The 16,203-nt window shown below is 39.2% G+C and overlaps 1 protein-coding gene across 1 annotated transcript; it reads right to left on the bottom strand.

Annotated features, from left to right (window-relative positions):
* Positions 1–7,409: 7,409 nt before the first annotated feature.
* LOC117401403 (transcription factor Jun) lies at positions 7,410–10,808 on the bottom strand. Its single transcript, XM_034002072.3, has one exon. The coding sequence runs from the start codon at positions 10,314–10,316 to the stop codon at positions 9,351–9,353; it is 966 nt and encodes a 321-aa protein (XP_033857963.3). The 5' UTR covers positions 10,317–10,808; the 3' UTR covers positions 7,410–9,350.
* Positions 10,809–16,203: the final 5,395 nt, after the last annotated feature.

Raw genomic sequence — 16,203 nt, 5'->3', positions numbered from 1 at the left:
TATTTTTTACATACAATTACCCATTTATACAGTTGGGTTTTTACTGGAGCAATCTTGGTAAAGTACCTTGCTCAAGGGTACAGCAGCAGTGTCCCCCACCAGGGATTGAACCCACAACCCTCCGGTCAAAAGTCCAGAGCCCTAACCACTACTCCACACTGCTACTGTATCTTAATTGATACAACATTACAGCAACACTGCATTTAGAGTTAAACATTGAAGACATGATTGTCTAGGGGATGTTCACTGGTGTATTAGCTGGGTGAGTACTATATTAGTATGCACTAGAATACAAGGAAAGCTCCAGGACAGTCTGTTTGCTGTCTGACAGGAACATTATTCACTCATACGCATGCGTCCGTTTTAGGTGTGTCTCACAGGTTTCCAGCACAGCCCTGCAGGTGTCTCTGTGGTAGTGTGTGCCGTGAGGTATTCACCCCAGCTATAATCACGCCAGCAGCGTACCTTTCCACTTTGAGTGAGGTTTTGTGTTTATATTGAGAACATGAGATGCATAGCTACTCCAGGATAAATAGACATGCATGAATAAATGAATCAGGTTGACCACACCACAGATAGATGAACCAGAATGCTAAAGGATCAATGACACACAGACTCCTAGAAACCAAGAGAACTGTCAGAAATGTTTTATTCCCATGTACATTTTGTGAAAGGAGGACAAAATGGTCAGGTTTATTAAATCACTGTAGTAGTTAAGTGATTATTACATTACTATAATGTCTTTAAATCACTGGCTGTCAAATATGTATCCACTGTAACTTAGTACTGTCCTGGTGTGACATTCATAATCTCTAGATTTTTGTATAAAAAGCCAGCCTTCAATAATTTCCCCAATATCAAGCTGTATTTTATTAGGGTGTGTGAATATCACAACAGGCTTGATAGACCTCAGTGAACAAGAACCACAACTGATTATTACTTCTTGTGCAGAACTAATAATCAAGGGCTGGTTCATCAGAATGAACCAAGATAAAGGGGCTTGCTTCCTGTTCATAAAACACTGACAACATCAGCTCCGACTTTCACAAGAACTTCTCCACAAATCCTGCAAACCTTAAACTAAGTTCTGACTCCAATAGGAACAGCCGGATAAGGGAGGCAAAGCATGATGCAAGATTCATAGAGCCACATAAACATTAGAGAACATTAGACAAGAAGGAAGCTGTGTGGCTCCAGGGTTTGTGAAGGGGAGCAGGGTTCTGGCACCAAGGGTAGTCTGGAGCCAGCCAAGGAAATTGGAAACTCCAAAATTGCCATGCAGACTCGAGCCAGCCAGCAGCTTATTACAATATCTAATTGGACAGTGTTGCTGTTTCATTTCAGCAGGAAAGGTGTTGTGATATTGTCCAGACCCTGCAGGCAGCGTTCAGACTGCGATACTGCATGTAGAACGCACTGTCATTTCGTATGTACAGTTTACCCACTCTGTCTCTCATGGTATAGCAGTGTCTTCTCATGAGCATTCTGGGTGGGCTTAAGAACCGCAGAGCCAGGCTGAGCAGTTCGGTCATTCATGTCTTCAGTCGGTTGTCTACTGTACCGTAATTGGTAGAGAATGGCTTCATGATTTTTAATTTGAGTAAATGTGCTTGCCAAGTTGCCAGGTGCCCGCCGTCCCAAAGCAGCACAAATACAAGTAGTTTCATGAGGAAAATGGCATTCAAACCTTTTGTTCCTAATAAGTACATTGGTCTGCAGGTATTAGAGTCTCCTCAAAACTTTATACACTGCTGTATAAAGTATTTTGGGTGAGATATTCAACACCTGCCTGTCCCACAGTTTCAGTAAAGGCTCAGCAGAAAATGCTAAAAGTGAAGGATATTTTGTAGTGCTGTTCTAATCTGGGATTATAAATAAGATACTGGGTAATGGTGAGAATGCTTGTTTGTATGTAACACTGTACACTGTACACAAAAGCCATGCTGTGTTTTAAATAAGATACTGGGTAATGGTGAGAATGCTTGTTTGTATGTAACACTGTACACTGTACACAAAAGCCATGCTGTGTTTTAAATAAGATACTGGGTAATGGTGAGAATGCTTGTTTGTATGTAACACTGTACACTGTACACAAAAGCCATGCTGTGTTTTAAATAAGATACTGGGTAATGGTGAGAATGCTTGTTTGTATGTAACACTGTACACTGTACACAAAAGCCATGCTGTGTTTTAAATAAGATACTGGGTAATGGTGAGAATGCTTGTTTGTATGTAACACTGTACACTGTACACAAAAGCCATGCTGTGTTTTAAATAAGATACTGGGTAATGGTGAGAATGCTTGTTTGTATGTAACACTGTACACTGTACACAAAAGCCATGCTGTGTTTTAAATAAGATACTGGGTAATGGTGAGAATGCTTGTTTGTATGTAACACTGTACACTGTACACAAAAGCCATGCTGTGTTTTAAATAAGATACTGGGTAATGGTGAGAATGCTTGTTTGTATGTAACACTGTACACTGTACACAAAAGCCATGCTGTGTTTTAAATAAGATACTGGGTAATGGTGAGAATGCTTGTTTGTATGTAACACTGTACACTGTACACAAAAGCCATGCTGTGTTTTAAATAAGATACTGGGTAATGGTGAGAATGCTTGTTTGTATGTAATACTGTACACTGTACACAAAAGCCATGCTGTGTTTTACCATTAGATGGCCTCACTAGCTTATAAATAAATGAGAATGTCCTCAGGCCAACTCACTGTGCAATGTCATTACTCAGCGCTACTCCGTCAGTGCAGAAAACCAGGGCGCTCCACAATGTGTTACTCAGGCCTGAAATTAATCAGAATGCTGGCAGCACCATAACCAGTATAACTATGGCGCTGTAATAAGCTTTGATTTCATTACGGCCTCGGCCAGTGAACCTGAAGCCATGCCGTTGTAATACATAACACACCACTGCAAAGATAAAGATACGCTGGGCTCTCGTGGTCTATAGAAATACCTCCACAGCTTAAATAATTCAAATAGGAACATACCAAGAGAATGAAAATAAAACCCTAACAGGGGACGAGTCTCTCTTCAGTGTAGATCAGATGAATAACTGAAAGACAGGAAACAAATATGAAAAAGAGCTTCTCATAACACATAAGGACTGAGGGGTAGAATACTGGGAATGAGCAGACGCTGTGAGACCCATCGAGGCACGTCCCTTCCCAGCACCCCATTACCAGGGTTTGAGATGCTGCAGATTCACCTGGCTACCCACTGTGCACTGGCTTTGATATCTGGCAGGACAGATCAGCATTTTTGTAAACTTTACCTCACAATTTACAGCAAATTGCCAAATTATCGTAGTATCTCCCGCCGCTATCATACATTTACAATAATACTTTCTGTACACCAGCTGATCCGGTTTGGTAAAATTAGTTTAAAATGTGGTTCCTTTGTATTTCCTCTTAACCCTTCGAGCTAGAGTTAAAGAAAGCATTTCAGTCAATATCCCGAGTAATAGGGAAGTGGGTATGGTTCCTCATACTTTATAATGATGAAATAACAACCTGAGATTAGATCAAACCCCACTTCTGACGGCGTGCTGGTTACCGTCTGTGATGCTGTAACATTGCGCTGCTTAGATTTGTATCAAGGTTGCTCTTTGTGTTGCACTTTTCCTGCAGCCTGTGCGCTCTGACGGGCTGAGTGGAGTCCAGGCTGCGATCTGGCACAGTTTCTGCAGCTCAGGTATGAAGCTGATTCCTGGATCACACTGTAGCTGATCGATATGACCTGCTACTGACACACTCACAAAAGGCCAAGCATTTACGTGCACTGGATTTTTAGCACAGAGAGAGACTCATAGCTGAGTTTTCAAGCCCTCTCTCCCTCAGTGCTCTCTGAGAATTCCACCCCACTCCCAGGGTGTACCTGCTGCTCTCCATTCCTGTCCTTCGTTCCTTAGAAAGCAGAGTTTAAAGTAGGTATCCTAGTTGGAGCTGGTTTGTGTTGTGGGATTAACAGCAGAGGAGTGGCAGTTGTGGCAGGACACTTAGCGTTGTAGAACCCTAGCTTCAGTTTAGTCGTAATCAACTGTGGGCTTGCTCCTGAATTCATTCTATTAACTATGTAACTGATTGAAATGAGTTATTTTGAGATTTTAAAGTCTGTTATAGTAACACCTCTGCATTGTTAGGCAATTTTACAGATTTCTTTTAACAGACTAGCAAACAGAGGTGCAATGGATACTGTTAGAATTACAATCACAATAGCAGTTAGAGTAAGCAGCTATTTTCGGTGTGAATATTCTTTGTGAGTGTGGAAAATGCGTAAGGCGTTTCTGGTTCCTATTGTCTTACTTAACGGTAAAATGGTTTGGGGTGGAAAATATGCACGCAGGCCTTTTATAAAGCTAAGAATGTATACACAATATTAATACTGCATACTAAATACTTTAATCTACTTTAAATATTATAAACAAAATAAGTCAATAAGGCAATACTCAAATGTGTAGATTGATGAGAAGAGCCCTGTTTCATGATATTACTATCTATCTGTCTATCTATGTGAATTAATGATTGATAGCTTTTTTCCATTATTTGTTCATTGCAAACGTTGCGAATATCCAAGACAAGTCAGCGCTTGAGTGACTGAGAGTGCAAAGAGAGGACGTAACTTCTTTCTTAATTGAATTAAGGGGGTAACTGGAAGGTCAGATTACAGGTATTACACATATGGTTTAAGTGCCACACAAAGAAAAACAACACATTAGTCATTTAGCATTAGCAATTCACTTAAATAAATAAATCAAATCAAATAAGTGTGTGTGTGTTGCATTTCTTTTTATTTTACAACTCTATACACGCGTCAGCTCAGCTGCAAGGTCAGGTTTATTGGGTTAACTATACAACCCAGCGTTCATTCCAATTATTTAACTTCAAAAGGCGTTTCTGTGGTTACCTATTTATCTGTACACTGCATTTTCTAGTTTTAGGAGCCATCAGTATTTGTTCAATGCACACACGCATACAAAAAAAACCCTCTAAAGCATTTCCTGACCCGGCTGACTGGCTTCTCTGTATAGCAAGCTAAGGTGCTTTGCGAGGTTCAATTCTCGTAATACACGCCCACTTTCTCTCCTGATGACGTTTCTCTTCCGACTGTGCTGTTACCCGTATATGGTCAAGAAGGTGTTCAATTTCCGGCATTATGTCACCGCCCCTCTTTCTATTTACAGCAATTTATTAGACGCAAAGTCCGTCGCTTGTTATTGTTTAAGGGGAGCGCTTTGACCGATATTAATCAACATCAGCTTCAACTTCAGTGCCCAGAGATACAGAAGACAACATCAGCAATGCGTCTTGATATAAATGGGAACGGTTAGATTAAAACACACAGGCTTTACTCTTAGTAGTAATATTTTAAGTTTGTTGAAGTAAACTACTCTCCATTTACTTATATTGTAAGGAAACATGTTTACTGTTGGCAGTGTAAATTAATGAAATGTTGCAATTATCTCTCTCAAATATGTGCTATTAAATATATGTTTTATTATATTATAAGCATAAATCATGGCTTAAATATAAAATTGACCTGTGGAATATATATATATATATATATATATATATATATATATATATATATATATATATATATATATATATACATATATAGGACAGTATTGTACTCAATGTGTCCCTAGAAGGTTTATAACAGGACAGTATTGTATAGTACTCACTGTGTCCCTAGAAGGTTTATAACAGGACAGTGTTGTATAGTACTCACTGTGTCCCAAGAAGGTTTATAACAGGACAGTATTGTATAGTACTCACTGTGTCCCTAGTAAGTTTATAACAGGACAGTGTTGTATAGTACTCACTGTGTCCCTAGTAAGTTTATAACAGGACAGTGTTGTATAGTACTCACTGTGTCCCTAGTAAGTTTATAACAGGACAGTGTTGTATAGTACTCACTGTGTCCCTAGTAAGTTTATAACAGGACAGTGTTGTATAGTACTCACTGTGTCCCTAGAAAGTTTATAACAGGACAGTGTTGTATAGTACTCACTGTGTCCCTAGAAGGTTTATAACAGGACAGTGTTGTATAGTACTCACTGTGTCCCTAGTAAGTTTATAACAGGACAGTGTTGTATAGTACTCACTGTGTCCCTAGAAGGTTTATAACAGGACAGTGTTGTATAGTACTCACTGTGTCCCTAGTAAGTTTATAACAGGACAGTGTTGTATAGTACTCACTGTGTCCCAAGAAGGTTTATAACAGGACAGTATTGTATAGTACTCACTGTGTCCCTAGTAAGTTTATAACAGGACAGTGTTGTATAGTACTCACTGTGTCCCTAGTAAGTTTATAACAGGACAGTGTTGTATAGTACTCACTGTGTCCCTAGTAAGTTTATAACAGGACAGTGTTGTATAGTACTCACTGTGTCCCTAGTAAGTTTATAACAGGACAGTGTTGTATAGTACTCACTGTGTCCCTAGAAGGTTTATAACAGGACAGTGTTGTATAGTACTCACTGTGTCCCTAGTAAGTTTATAACAGGACAGTGTTGTATAGTACTCACTGTGTCCCTAGTAAGTTTATAACAGGACAGTGTTGTATAGTACTCACTGTGTCCCTAGTAAGTTTATAACAGGACAGTGTTGTATAGTACTCACTGTGTCCCTAGAAGGTTTATAACAGGACAGTGTTGTATAGTACTCACTGTGTCCCTAGTAAGTTTATAACAGGACAGTGTTGTATAGTACTCACTGTGTCCCTAGTAAGTTTATAACAGGACAGTGTTGTATAGTACTCACTGTGTCCCTAGTAAGTTTATAACAGGACAGTGTTGTATAGTACTCACTGTGTCCCTAGTAAGTTTATAACAGGACAGTGTTGTATAGTACTCACTGTGTCCCTAGTAAGTTTATAACAGGACAGTGTTGTATAGTACTCACTGTGTCCCTAGAAGGTTTATAACAGGACAGTGTTGTATAGTACTCACTGTGTCCCTAGTAAGTTTATAACAGGACAGTGTTGTATAGTACTCACTGTGTCCCTAGTAAGTTTATAAGCAGGAGAGTGTATAAATAGTGGTGTTGTTTTAAGAGGAAGCACTTCTTTTTACTGTTTGTACAGGACAAAAGAACAATACTAGTTAAGTTTATTCAGTTTATTCAGTGTGTGCCCGCAGGCAGGGCCAGCACAGGCACATCTCAATAGTGCAGCACTAACACAAAGAGAGACCAACACAGACTGTACTCAATACAATAAGCATGCAACGAGAAAAACAAAATTCCAAATAATTACTATACAGCCACAATAACACATACACTGTACAAACGGTACATCCTGTATACACATACATACACAAACACATACACTGAGGCAACCTATATTACCTTAAATAACTAATAAGCTACCCAGTGATAGTTAGCCGAGATTTAAAAAGTTGCTATGCAGCATTATCTTCATAAGGGACCATGGAGAGAAGAAACTGCAAGGCACAGCTTTGATCAAGAGCGGTGGTTTAGTAGTTAGTAATGACTCTCCCTTGTGGTGGGAATGCGTCACTGCCACTAGCTGCTCTTGTGTGAGAAATGTTTTGTTGTCTTTTACAAACCCTTGAGAGTACACATGGTCATTAGAAACAACCTGAAACAAATGCTGTGTTGTGTTTGTGTTATTACACGTGAAGAGAAATGTCACCATCATTATTGTATGTTTCCATTTAAGTTTGAAAAGTAAAAAAAAAACATGTTTTGATGTTTATAGTTGTGATGCTAGACTCAATACTGGTGTTAAGTTATCAAGGGCTGTTTACCTGCACCTTGCAGTGAAAGGAAAATACTCCAGTGATGTTACAAAACTCGTGAGAGACAACTACAAGGTGGACTTCAGAATCGGAAATGGGCAATACCAGCTGCTTCTCACCGTTTTGTAACATTGCTGATTTTATTTCCCTTTCGCATAACTGGAACAAATTTCACAAGCGCTTGGTTTTGAGGACAGCTACGGTACACTAAGCAGAGGGCAGACGAGAGATCTGGAATGGAGTTTGGAAGACACGTGGCTTCTGGAATCCTAAATAGAAGAGCAATCTCAGGGTATTCCTTACAGAGCTCCTAAACCGATACTCTGAAATCAAATAAACAGCTCTCACTGGAGACCTGATGCGTCAGATATCACGCTGCCTCAAACTGGTATATAAAGCACTGTTGTTATGTCTATATCTGATTTCATTAATACTACCATACTGCAATATCTGTATGTGCAGCCCAGCATGAAGGAACCATAATAACCATTGTTAATAATGATATTACAGTACTGCCAAATATAAACATGTATATGCTGTTCTAAGTGTGACAATACTAACGGTTAATGTACATGTGATACTGTTGACAACAAATGAACCTTAATAAGCATGTTTATATTTATAAAGCTCTATTTTGGAAATCCCAAAACGGAATGTACTGTACTCCAGTGTAATTTTTAATGAAATGTGATCGATTTACAGGCGTGTCAGTGTGAAGCCCAGATAATTGTTCATCTATTAAAACACACCAGAACCCCAGAGCATTCGTTTTAGATGCTTTATTTATACATGTTTTAAATATAATCGCTTTGTTTCTGAACCTTCAGAAAACAAACATAAAAAAATTATATATTTTATTACAAATGGCAAACTTATGAGTCGTCCAAATTCCTCTTATTTACAAATAATATTGGGCTTAATCGCCAAAGAGCAAAATACAAAACGTAATAACTTACAAAGGAGTGAGACGTTTCCTGCATTGACATGATTAATATATATATATATATATATATATATATATATATATATATATATATATATATATATATAATGAACAATATTTACACATACAATCAAGCCAGGCAGCTTTTTCAACCTGGCTTTTTATTTTCTACGCCTTCCCATGACGTCGCTACAACACAAGCAAACTAAAGAATCTATTGGAGGTTTTTTTTTTTTTTTTTTTTTTTAAACTTTGTTTGAATACTGAATGATCTTCGAATGTCACGGGGTCCATGCACAACTTGGTCAACGTTAACGCAATGATAGTGTCTCTCTTTTAAAAAAAACACAAAAGCAGAAAACAGCACTTGAATAAGAAAGTGCTTGTGTCTTTTTGCTTTCATTGTTGTTGTCAATAACCCAGCTTGAGACAGCTCTTCTCATCATTCTCAAGACAAGTCTCTCTCTCTATATATACCCCTGCGTGTAGCCAAGGGGCTCGCCTCTGTAGTCTCACAGCTGTGACACTTAGTTTCATTGTCTTCATTCATTCGTTACTTTGTAAACTTCGTCCCGTTTTCGGACAGTCTCTTTTTTCGGAGGAGCAGCGGTCGCGGGGTTGTGCTCTCAGAACGTTTGCAGCTGCTGGGTCAGCATGAGTTGGCAGCCGCTGTTGACGTGGTTCATGACTTTCTGCTTCAGCTGCGCCACCTGCTCCCGCAGTAAGTTGGCGGAGGATGCCAGCTCGGAGTTCTGCGACTTCAAGTTTTTCACTTTGTCTTCCAGCCTGGAGATCCTCTCCAGTTTCCTCTTCCGGCACTTGGAAGCTGCGACTCTGTTTCTCATGCGCTTCCTCTCGGCTTTGATCCTCTCCTGGTTCTCCATGTCGATCGGGGAGAGCGGCGGGGTCTCGCCGGGCATCTCGGGCACCGTCTGGGGCTCCTCTTTCAACGCCTGCAGCCGCGGGTGCTGAATCTGCACCTGGGTGTTCATGTGATGCTGAGGCTGGTAGTTCATGTTGTTTGCATTGCTGAAGCTGGGTGCTGGCGCCGTCGCCGATGAGGTGCTGATGTTAGTTGGATTGAATGTGTTCAGGCTGGTATACACCGGTGGTTCCGGCTGCATGTTTGCGCTGAAAACACTGTTGACAATCATAGAAGAGATGGGTGTCATGCCGGTGGCCGAAGAAGTCTCCGTCGCAGAAGTTACGCTGGTGGAGCCGTTGTGCTGGTAGTGCAGCTCCGCCAGTGCCCGCACGAACCCATCAGCAAAACCCTCCTGCTCGTCGGTAACGTTTCTCGGGCAGAGGAACTGGGTCGGGGTCGGTGTCGTGGTGATCATGCCGTTGCTGGACTGGATGATAAGCCGCTCCAGTTCGGGGGAGGCCAGTTTGAGAAGCCCGACATCGGGGGATGTGAGGAGGTCGCTTGCCCTGGCCCGCAGGTGCGGTTTCAAGTTCAGCGAGGGGTCCAACAGGTTTAAAGTCAAGTTCTGCTTCAGGGCTTTGGGGTTGTATCCATAGCCGGAGGACTCTGGCTGTGAGAAGGCATTGAGTGTATCGTCGTAGAAAGTAGTTTCCATCTTGGTAGACATAGAACAGTAACCAGAACGCGTGTGTGTGTGTGTGCGTTTTTAATTCAGCTGTTAGAACGAGAGTCCAGTTCTGAGGATTGCGATAAACACAGATTAGTTTAACTGTGCAGACAGACCGGCTTATGAAGTGAAACAAAGTGTCCGATGTAAATATGTAAAAGGAAAATACAAATCCTTTAGAAACTCTTACTTGACGAGACGTCAGACAGTTTCTGTACAAGTTGCCTCTGCAACTCCTCAGTCCCTCCCGAGTCGAAAGACTTTGTATTCTTCTATGGCACTTGTTTCAAATTATTGTGTTCAGTCACATATGACAGCTTTGAAGCGAGGTCCTTTTAGGCTTTTTCAAATGTAAACGTGTCGTCTTTCTCTTCTTTTTTTTCAAGAAATGTGCGAGTTTCACGTTTCAATGAGTAGTGAGTGCCTTTCAAACTAAGAGACTCTTCTCTCCACCATAAACGGTTACACTCTGAGCTTCCACAGCGTGCAGGCAAAGCTTATCTGCTGGTGCTGCCTCACTAAACATAGAAATGATGTCATGCCTGGGCTCTCCCATTGGCTGAAGACGATTCGATGGGCGTTCCGTTGTTGTCAGATAAGGTGCGTTGCCTAGACGACCACCCAGAAGATTCTTGCTCGCGCGCTGGCTGATGGGATGAGGTAATGCAGTTAGCTGGGTGAGCAGTGCATTGTGGGATTACGTATTGTTTTTGAATATCTGGTTACGCGCTTAGCGAGGCAGACAGTGGCGGTATATATATACAGTTTATTTAATTAAAAAAAAAGTCCAACACAACAGCAGTTTTTGTACTTTATTACCATTTCGTTTTTATTAAAAGGAAATGTTTTACGCCAATACACAGACATTACAATTACTGTTATATAAGACGGTGGTAATTACTATTTCGACCTATAAACTAAACGTTTTTATGTTATAAAATGTCTGATTATATATATATATATATATATATATATATATATATATATATATATATATATATATATATATATATATATATATAATCTTATTTTCTAAACGTTTTGCTATCATATTCACTTATTCTTTAGTTTTATTAACTAAGCATCCACGTTTTCAATGTTTCAGCTGTTTATTATTTGCAGTGTCTGTATTGCTAGTGTGTCTGCAGAGTTCTGAAGTGGTATTACTGTAGGTACCTAAATGTTTTTAAAGTTACAGCCATCACTAAGTTGAATTACTTTTGATCGAATTATTTTTTTAAGGAATAAAATGTTGTATTTCTTGCCTTAACTTAAACTCGTTATGTTCTGAAGACAGGGTGGTTTTAAATAACACTCAAAACGGTCTTAATTATATGTTCATAACACGTAGGGGCTTAAGTCTTTGGTTAACTCTCTGCACTTGTCAAACGGGGGCGAATCGATGCGTCTCGCGGTCTGCAGTTCCCAGATTGATATGGCAAACTCCCAGTTACCAGAAAGCTACAATTGGTCTTCACGTTTTTCAACCAATCAGACGTGTAAGTGGAGGGATTCTCATAACGTTACAGGCACCATGAAAACCGACTGTGACAGTATGTAAGGGATCGTCACAAAAGTGTACAATCTGTTCTTTCAAGAAAAACAACCGATACTCAGCGATGGTATGACATGACATGTCTGTTGATCTTACTGTTGGAATTAGAAGTAGTAATAATAATAATAATAATAATAATAATAATAATAATAATAATAATAATAATAATCTTCGTTTATGAATCCTAAAATGAAGATTATTTTGGTTATGTCCTGTTAACTTACACTCAGTTAAGGGAAACTGTGTACCTTGTCCTAATTGGCTTCCTTGTATATCCTGTGATAACTGGGAGTTAGTAGATGGAAAACCTCTGCACAATATCACCGATTCAGAGGGAACAGACACACCCTAGTCATTTTACAGCCTTTTAGGAGCTTTTAAAAGGCTCCGTTTTTGCTATTTTACAATAAAATTCTTTTTTTTTCTTTTTTTTTTTTTTTGCTATTTAGTAAGCCCGGTAAGCAGAAACAGCAATACAGAATCGTATAGAACACACCCCGTTAATAGAACAAGTATGATATGAAATTATAATACTGTTCAGAAGATTATATAAAGTATGCCTTTTATTAATGTTCTAGAAAGTGTTTCAATACATGGATAAAATAAAGCGAAAGTGAAACTGCCGTCCCCCTGTGTCCATACACTTATAAAACTGCTGCCCATTCGACAGCAGGAATAACCAGACCGTTAACAGCGGTGGGATCCGGATGGGCATTGAGTTGGTTCAGTTAAACAGTTAGGAACACGACTGGAGCAAATAGCTGGTCTGGAAAGCTACAGAATTGCCCGTCCCTGCTCCAGATCAGAGGTCCCTCACTTGTGACTCTTTCAATCAATTACAAACCAAGGATCTGGTTCCCAGCAGGTCTTTAATTACTCTACTGAACATCTTGGCTCAATGAAATACTGAACTGACCTGATCAGGACAAGATATTTCAACCCTGGTCCTGAAGGACCCGCATTATTATTATTATTATTATTATTATTATTATTATTATGATTATTATTATTATTATTATTCTGCGGACGTCTTTATCCAAGGCGATTTACAGAGACTATTGCTGAATATTTGATTAAAACGTGCACTCTGAGACTTTGAACAGTGAGCAGCAGTAGTGCTTGCTGTAAGAGTGACATTAATCAACAAACTGCAATCGTTAAAAAAAGAAGGAACTTTAAAATGCGTCGCCACTTTTCTACAAATTGTACGTTTTCATAAGTTAAAGGACTTTTCAGCTAACCTCTTATAAGTTGCAAATTGTTGCACCAGCCCCCTGGTCCGATGAGCACGTAAACATGACATTGCATTTGGTCTGAAGCGGAGATCTGTTTTCTGGGAATGGCAATGGCATCTATTTACTGTACTATACATAATTGAATAAAGACATTAATTGCAAAGGTAATTCAATACTTTTTTTTTGTACTTCAATAGAGATGTAATTCTATTAAATTGGATTTAAACTGATGCATTCTTTTCGAAAATGCATTCGATTTATTTATTTTTCATACCGGTAGCAATAAGCTATACTAAAACAACAAAGTAATATATATTTACAAAACCGAAAGAGTATAAGCCTGTGCACAGTGTGTCTCTGTACGTATCTTTCTGTGTGTGCACGGAGTACTGTGCCAGTGTAACTAGAAGACGCACACTGGGGTTGAAAACGATAGTGGTTATTTAGTATAATCATCATCGGAGAATAATACTAACCGGTACAAGAACATTGAAAAAGTGCTTTGAAGAGGAACACAACCCCAAACATACAGTGTGATCATGAACGAAAGACAACTGAATTCAACCCCCCACTCATATATAACAGGTGTAAAAAGCTTAATTTATTAGGTCGATTTATTGCTTATAATTATCTCCATTAAAAAATAAAATCTCAGGAGTTATTTACTGTGAGCCCATCAAAGCTCCGTGCCTGGTCTCTGTGCTATTCTTTATTTACCACTTCCACGAACGCTTCCGGTAACGACCCTTGTTTTAAATTTCTATGAACGCTTCCGGTAACGACCTTTGTTTTAAATTTCCATGAACGCTTCAGGTAATGACCCTTATTTTAAATTTCTTCCCCTTTTCAAAATTCTATCAGTTTCAGTTTTTTTTTATGAAAAAGAAAAAAATATTTGAAAAAGTATTAGTTTCTTTTAATGAAATATTGTACACTATTTACAAATTATTTGTCTGTTCCTCTGTATTAAATACAATTTGATATTGGTGAACCCATTCCAGACTAGTCTTTAAATACCTCTTGTGTTACAGGGATGGACATAAGACTCCTATTGCATAGCAGTTTCCCCCATTCCATGTTTTAATATGAGCTTGATTAGCCACAGTGTGTAGGTAACAAGCTCAGGTGTGTCTTAATGTACAGTAAAACGAGGAATGGAACAAACTGCTATGCAATCGGAGTCTTATTTTCAACCCTGAGTTAAATCTTCATTGTAAAAATGAGTCTGTTTTCTTGCAGACGTGACAGTAAAATGTTATATAGCTTGCATGTAGAATGGCCTCATGTTTTCCTTTGACAAGCTTTATCATAAACAGTAAAACATAAGAACTCCATGAATAGGAGATTCTGTAGCTTCTCTTTATACTTTATCCTAATCCAGAACTCCACGGATCTCAAGGCTATAAATCCTTCTTTGTAAAGCGAATTACCGCAAGTGCATTCCCTGTCTATTCACAGGCGAAATTTATCAAACTAAGAGCCCGACTAAATAAGCTATTACATGAATAATATATAAGCTATTTCACGCACCTTTTAGCCTACCAGACAACATAACAAATAACATTCACTTAGCTGGATGCAGAAGAGGAATGCAGTAAATGTGTACTTGTTTATCATGGGATCGTTTTTTTTTTTTTTTTACTTTTATGACTGTATTTTATTTTATGTGTCAGGTCTTCTATTAGGTTAATGCAGAAATCCTCCTACAACAGCCCCTTACTGTACAAACACATTCGATTAAAGGCTTTAACCTGTAAAAACAATTCAGCCTGAACACGCATTGTTACTTTGTAATGTTCACATGCTGTGAGAACAGTTAAGCTCGGCGAGGGGAGATGTTCGGTGTCACCTTACGAAAGCTGGACAGGCAGCAAGACATCTGCATTCTGAGTGACAAGGGGCTTTCTAATGGTGTTGTACTGGGAGGCAGTGGAGCAAGGTGGTCCTGAGAGACTGCAGATCCCTCCCTGTCTGAAACACACACTGACACTGAATAGCCAGAGGCACACCTGTGAGATATCAAGCTCTCGGTTCAGTGTAAGGTCACAGCATCAGGGCGGGTCATTCACTTCAGCTGCTGTGGGGTAAACTCAGGGGCATACAACTCCATTCCACATCAGGTTTTTTTTAATTTTTTTTTTTATCAATTGGACAATTGAATGATTAATACCTGAATACAGGTTTAATTGGTTCGTAAGTATCTGAGCTAGAATGGTCCTTGCTGTGTATCCACCAGGTTAACTATGTTAAGAACATAAGAACAACATAAGAACATAAGAAAGTTTACAAACGAGAGGAGGCCATTCAGCCCATCTTGCTCGTTTGGTTGTTAGTAGCTTATTGATCCCAGAATCTCATCAAGCAGCTTCTTGAAGGATCCCAGGGTGTCAGCTTCAACAACATTACTGGGGAGTTGGTTCCAGACCCTCACAATTCTCTGTGTAAAAAAGTGCCTCCTATTTTCTGTTCTTTATCTAATCTCCATTTGTGACCCCTGGTCCTTGTTTCTTTTTTCAGGTCAAAGAAGTCCCCTGGGTCGACACTGTCTATACCTTTTAGGATTTTGAATGTTTGAATCAGATTGCCGTGTAGTCTTCTTTGTTCAAGACTGAATAGATTCAATTCTTTTAGCCTGTCTGCATACGACATGCCTTTTAAACCCGGGATAATTCTGGTTGCTCTTCTTTGCACTCTTTCTAGAGCAGCAATATCCTTTTTGTAACGAGGTGACCAGAACTGAACACAATATTCTAGGTGAGGCCTTACAAATGCATTGTAGAGTTTTAACATTACTTCCCTTGATTTAAATTCAACACTTCTCACAATATATCCGAGCATCTTGTTGGCCTTTTTTATAGCTTCCCCACATTGTCTAGATGAAGACATTTCTGAGTCAACATAAACTCCTAGGTCTTTTTCATAGTTCCCTTCTTCAATTTCAGTATCTCCCATATGATATTTATAATGCACATTTTTATTGCCTGCATGCAATACTTTACACTTTTCTCGATTAAATTTCATTTGCCATGTGTCTGCCCAATTCTGAATGCTGTCTAGATCATTTTGAATGACCTTTGCTGCTTCAACAGTGTTTGCC

Source organism: Acipenser ruthenus, chromosome 10 (genome assembly GCF_902713425.1).
Source record: "Acipenser ruthenus chromosome 10, fAciRut3.2 maternal haplotype, whole genome shotgun sequence".
Classification (NCBI taxonomy): Eukaryota; Metazoa; Chordata; class Actinopteri; order Acipenseriformes; family Acipenseridae; genus Acipenser; species Acipenser ruthenus.
Note: the sequence above shows the minus strand (reverse complement) of the source record. Positions and strands in the feature narration are given on the sequence as shown.

Excerpts from the sequence above, each read along its gene's own strand:
- LOC117401403 (XM_034002072.3), bottom strand. The coding sequence starts at position 10,316 with ATGTCTACCAAGATGGAAACTACTTTCTACGACGATACACTCAATGCC.